Source organism: Dromiciops gliroides, chromosome 4, assembly GCF_019393635.1.
Source record: "Dromiciops gliroides isolate mDroGli1 chromosome 4, mDroGli1.pri, whole genome shotgun sequence".
Classification (NCBI taxonomy): Eukaryota; Metazoa; Chordata; class Mammalia; order Microbiotheria; family Microbiotheriidae; genus Dromiciops; species Dromiciops gliroides.
In genome coordinates, this window is record NC_057864.1 from 348,536,516 (window position 1) to 348,542,515 (window position 6,000).

Here is a 6,000-nt window from a genome sequence, read left to right on the forward strand (position 1 = left end):
ATCTGATACTACCGGCTTTGTTACCCTGGCAAGTCATTTATAATCACTTTCCCCTTTCTCCTCTGTGAAACAGAGAAGATAATACTTGTACATATCTCACAGGATTGGAGTGAGGAAAGGGTTTTGTAAGCCTTAAAGTGACACGGCTCTATGTGTGTGAACCTATTATTCCAATAGAGACATGGTCACTGAGCTAAGGTCCACAAGTGATTGTTTTCTCTTTTCACCTAGTTACAATAAGCAACTTTTATTTGAGTCCAGACTGGGCAGTGGTTTTCTTAGAATTTTAATAACCATTGAATGCATGGCTCATAATGGAGCAATGTAAGCCTTTGTAATGTACTTATTTCTGATGTTTTCCTTACCTAATATATTTTTGCTCCCCTTTTTATGCTGAATTACTGAAAGATATTCCTCTCCTCCCTTATGCATTGGTGTAATTTTCGTGCAGATTAAATGTAAAACCACTCCCTGACTCTTGCACTTTATTCATTTAAAAAAACAGAGTTGTCTTTTACTCAACACCAGCAAGGCCTTGTTTGTATACATTTTGTTGTTTTTTAAAGTCTCTACCTTAATTTGTCTTTAGGAGGTCCTGTGCCCTGGGTTTCATAGGTTCCTAGATTTGAAAGAGGAAGGAACTTACTAGCTGTGTGACCCTGGGCAAGTCACTTAACCCCAATTGCCTCACTAAAAAAAAAAAAGAAAGAAAGAGGAAGGAACTTTGGAGGTCGTCTAGTCATATGGTATCAAACAAATAGAAACAGGGGCCACTAAACAGGAGTCACATAAGGATCCCTCAGGGCACATATTGACTTGGAAAATTACATATTAATATTATCTTTGTTCTATTGTATTTTTAATTATTTTTAAATATTTCCCAATTGCATTTTAATCTGGTTCCCTAAGACTTGAGGACTGTGTGTGATAGCTGATCTAGTCCAACTCCATCAATTACAGATGAGAAAACTACAAATGAGGCCCAGAGAAGTTAAATGATCTGCCCAGGGTCAAAATGGTGGCAGAATGAGGATTTTTAACCCAGGTTCACTGACTTCAAAGACATAGCCCTTTCCACTAGAATCTTAAGGAAATAATTCCATCGCCTAAATTATGCAATGGCAGATTAATTGGATTTAGACTCAGTAAAGGAACTGAGGAGGCCATCCATCCCCCTTGTTTTCCAAAGAAGGAAAATGAGACACAAGGCAACTTACCAAAATTCCTATAATTCACAAGTAGGAGAGCCAGAACTCAAACCCAGGGCCTTTGAGTCCAAATCCAAAGCTCTTTCCACTGCACTATGTTGCATAAGGTATTGCTAATTATTCTAAAGATGAGGTTTACATGTATGTAGGTATGCCTCCTCAAATGCCATTTATTTAGTAAAGATTCTGCCATCTTGTACCTTATCATGATTTCCTCCTGGATGCTAGGTTTAGGAAGAGCTGTCATGCAGAATTTTCAAGGAGTAATTTAATCCAGTTTATGGACAAATTAGAATCCTGTCTGTCAGGGTCTCTTTTGTTCTGGAGACAAACTGGAATACATATCTCTTTCTTTTAAGGTAACTTCTTGTGGATATAGGATTTCTTAGGGCTAGAATATGGGCACATACACACACACACACACACACACACACACTTTCCCAAGAATTGTTTTAGCCCTTCAAAACACAGATTGAATCTTGGCTGACTACAGAATGTTGACAACTGACTTCCCACTGTGCCTACCAAGATCTCCCCCTGTTCCTTTGTTTCAGATTCAAAGCAGTATAACTGAATTGGCAAAAATTTTTGCCATTTCTCCTTCCCCCAATAGACCTTTTTTTAGCTATGGGTCCCTATCTTTTAAGTGGTATGTTTCTGGCATAGTGGGATCCGGAGCAATGGCAGAGACCTTCAGAGAATAGAAAAAAAGTCATTGACAATGTCTGGGCAACATTAATAAATGAAGCATTAGGAATGTGTGCAAAGACAGAATGCATGGTAAATAGAGGCATTTGAGGTAAGATACAATTAAAATGAAAGAGATTTGACTAAGTCTTCAATTTAATAGGGAGCATTTTGTTATTGTTGTTATTAACTCCTTAAAGTATTGAAATGGAGTAGATGGGAGGGGATGAGGGAGGAGAGGGATTAGTACCAATACTATACTCTGTTGGAAGCCTTATCTATACCTTTTTCCTTCCCATGGGCACCAAGCAGTTAGAAATCACCTGTGAGAATCGAATACCTCTTTTATGCATGCCCCGAAACAGACTCATCATGTCTCCATTTGGATTGGGCCCAGGCAGGGCATAGCACCTACATTCCAATGACTGGTTCCTCCCTCATTAGATATGTAAAGCATTTTGTAAATTTTAAAGCACTCTATAAATATCAGTCATTATTATCAAATCCAACCCTCCCATTATTCCCTTCAGTAGTAGACTGTAAATTCATTCAGGGAAGTCATGTCCTTTTTATATCCAGCATCTAGCACACAGGGCCTTCAACATAATAAGCACTTATGGCTTGTTTAATTGATTTGAAGGATGGCTAGGATTCAGCTAAAGAGATCTCAGTCTTTCTTATAGGCAGCTGAAGGTGTGAGTCTAGAACTAAAAAGAGAAAGGTCAGGGATAAAGAATTGGAAATTATTTGCTGATGAAGCCCTGGGGATAAATAAGAGTGCCCAGAAAGTATGGGTGGATCACCTGTGATTTCATTAGTTCAAGGTCTCCCATTTCATCCACGGCCATCACCAGTCATCTTGAGCTATGTCTGGAGGAGAGAGTGAGGCTGATGACTTTGCACAGCCCTGCCTCAATTAAATCTAATTCAGTTGCAAATCAAGACATCACTCTCCTGATGTCATTGGTCTTCTTTGAGAATGAAGGACTAACAAGAAGAGAAGTACAGGGAATAGGAGACATGTCAGTACATATCTTTGTGTACACAAAAATAAATTGCTGTATAAAACAATATAGTTGGTAGACAAGATAAATCTGAGGCATACAATAAATTCATAGTGATGTCAAGGTGACAATCAGGAATAGATTCTTAAAGGAGGTGGCATTTGAGCAGAGCACTGAATGGGGGACTAGGAGTTCCAAGAGGCAGAGATAAAAAGAAAGAACATCATGGGAGAAGTCCTATGCAAATTCATGGAGGAAGGCGACGGAATGCTTGTGAATGGGAAATATAAGAGTTTGGCTAGAACCTAAGACTGTATAAGATGGAGTAGTAAGTATGTGATCATAGCACCCACCTCCTAGGGTTTTTTGAGGATCAAATGAGATAATATTTGTAGAGTGCTTAGCACAGTGTACATACTACATAGTAGGTGCTTAATAAATTATTTTCTTCTCCTTCCCATCCCTAATCAGCCTGGAAAATAGGCTGAAGCCTAATTGTGAAGGGGTTTAAATGCCAAACTGAGAGGTTTGTATTTTTTTTTCTAGTGCCAATAAGCCTACTAGATTAATGTAATCCTAACTCTCAACTTCCACATAACCCTGTAAGATTTTCCTTGTAAATTAAATCATAGAGCTGTTTTCTTACTTTATGTGCTAATTTTTCAGCCCTGAGGTTATTGAAAGTGATATATCATAGGTCAGAAGACTTGTGATTTAGGATTTCTATTTTTATTAAGGTATCTATTGTCTTTATAACTGTTTCATTGAGCAAACTCATTCGTTTTTCAAATGAAACAAAGGGGGGAATGTGGTAAAAAATGGAAGTTTTAGCTGAATCATTTGAGAGTTGAGCGCATGCTACTGAATCAGCTTTTGAAGGACCTCCCTTTTGGGGTGGAGTCCGCAACGAACTCCCGGCATGCCAGCTTAAAACTGAGGGAGGAATGGAAGTTCTCTCTCTCTCTCTCTCTGACTTTTCAGCTTAACCATGGCAGCTCACGCATTTGGTGTTCAGCTCTGGTTCTTGGCCTGGCAGGCAGTTTGGGATTCAGTGAATTTTATAAAGGAATATAGACTAATCTTAGATCTAAGATTATTCGTTTGTATTTCTACTTTCCTATCTTCAGGAGGCTAACGAAAGACCAAACAGATTTTACGATAGGCTTTGTGAGGCCGCCAGGCAATATACCAGATTGGATCCAATAGATTTAAGAGATTCCTATATTGTTCTCAACACATTTATTCATAATTCACATTAAAGCTCAGAGGCTTCTTTTTCTTAGTGGTCTGGGAGATATATAAGGGAAAAGTTAAAAGGGAGAGTTTAATGCTCGTATATCCAATTTTAAATCTCACATAACCCAGAATCAAAATTCATACTTCAACAAAATAGAATTGAATATGGTTCTCATGAATGTTTCCATTCTGTTAGAAAATCTCCTTTTTTAAAAAATCCAGTCTATTACTAGAAAAAGCAGCTTTAATCAGTGAAACACAAGTTTTGATCTCTTAGCATTAATAGATATTCTTTCAAGGTCTGCAAAACTAACCCAATTGTGTGTGTTTATGTGTTTTCTTTCAGATTTACCTTTGGACTACAAATTTACCAGATTCTCTCCTGATAGCTCAAAAACATTTGGTTACTATCCCAAACCTCCATTGGCTTTATTATCAAATGGAGAGTCACTGACTCCGGAATAACTCTTCCATTTTTCCTAAAGAAAGGAGAGCAAACCAGTGCTATCAGAATGGTAATTCATGATGAAAAACACCTAGCTCCTCATGTATGTTTTATCTGTAGCGAAATACAAAGAACCATAATTTGTCCTTCAACTCCTTTTTGTGTCACCTGTGTTAGCTTGAAAACTTTCATTGTATTAACTATTTTTTATTTGTATTAACTGTTTCACCTGATACCATTGTTCTGTCTCAAGTTCAAGCACTTTAAATGATTTTGTTATTAATTATACAATCAAAACAGTTGTGCCCTGTGCTTTTTTGGTACCTATTGCATATCAGTTGTTCTTTGTCACAAGATTACTAGACCAGAACCAAGAACTTAAATGGGAGTTTGCAGTCCAATTCCTGCCTTCTGTTTACACAGTATGTTAATTCTTGCCCACCAGGGACAAGAACCCGGTGCTCATGTTGGAAAATATTGGCAGCTTACATTGATCTCCTTAAATTATAGCAAGGAGTTTAGAGTCAGAGAAATCATACAATGAAAACAATTAGAAGACGATAAGTATTTTATTAGTTAAACAAAATACCAAAACCTCAGGCATACTTGGGTGGGGAGGGGGAGGGTGGACTTGGGGAATGTGACTCAGGTTTGTTAGATTGTTTTTTTAATAACTTTCACCTAAAAATTATTTACTTAATTGAAATTCAGTTCCATAGTAACAACTGCAGGATGATGTGTCACCCCTACATCTCAGTGGAAAAGCTTCACAATTATTGACTATCACATACCAAAAGTATGGTTATCTTCAGTTTTACTAAACAATATCACAGGCCCTTACATAGAACATGAGATAGCTTAGAGAAGATTTTGGTTGTGTTTCCGCATATGAACTTAGCCATATAATCAAGAAAAAAAAAATGTTTCTTCTCTGTACCTCCTTGAGGCCTTTAGCTTTACCCAAAATAAAGCTTTTCTTAATAAGAAACTCATGGTCAGTGACAATTTTTGCATTACAAACACCCCTACATCATTATAAAATTTATGAAAAACAAGGATGCTGATACAATAATGGTATCTTAGCTACCCTTCAAACTGTGTGCCACTTAACATATTTTGTTAATCTCTGTGCTTAAGAATTTGGAATTTTGAGAGATCTTTTCATTTAGCCTAGTGATGAAAATTGATATTTCACTTAAAAGTGGCACCTAGAAATCAGACATCAAAATAGAAAAAATGGGAAAAGGGGTAGGGGGAATATTGATGTTATGAAATTATTCAGTAGACTACAAAAGACTTTAATTTTAACATCAATTTAATAGTCCTAATCTAGGGGAGAATCAAAAGCACTGTTAAAGTATTCTCCTGTTTGCCTTGAATTAATCTCCTTAGCAAAGAGTTTATTTGGTTTTTGTCCTTC

General features: G+C 37.0%; 1 protein-coding gene across 3 annotated transcripts in view; it reads left to right on the forward strand.

The window, feature by feature from the left end:
• The window catches only part of NT5DC1 (5'-nucleotidase domain containing 1), a 252,923-nt gene extending 247,419 nt beyond the window's left edge, over positions 1 to 5,504 (forward strand). For all 3 annotated transcript variants that reach the window (XM_044004362.1, XM_044004363.1, XM_044004364.1), the window contains one exon: positions 4,482 to 5,504. In XM_044004362.1, coding sequence (XP_043860297.1) covers positions 4,482 to 4,600 — 119 coding nt within the window. In that variant the 3' untranslated portion in view covers positions 4,601 to 5,504. The remainder of the gene's footprint in view (positions 1 to 4,481) is intronic.
• Positions 5,505 to 6,000: the final 496 nt, after the last annotated feature.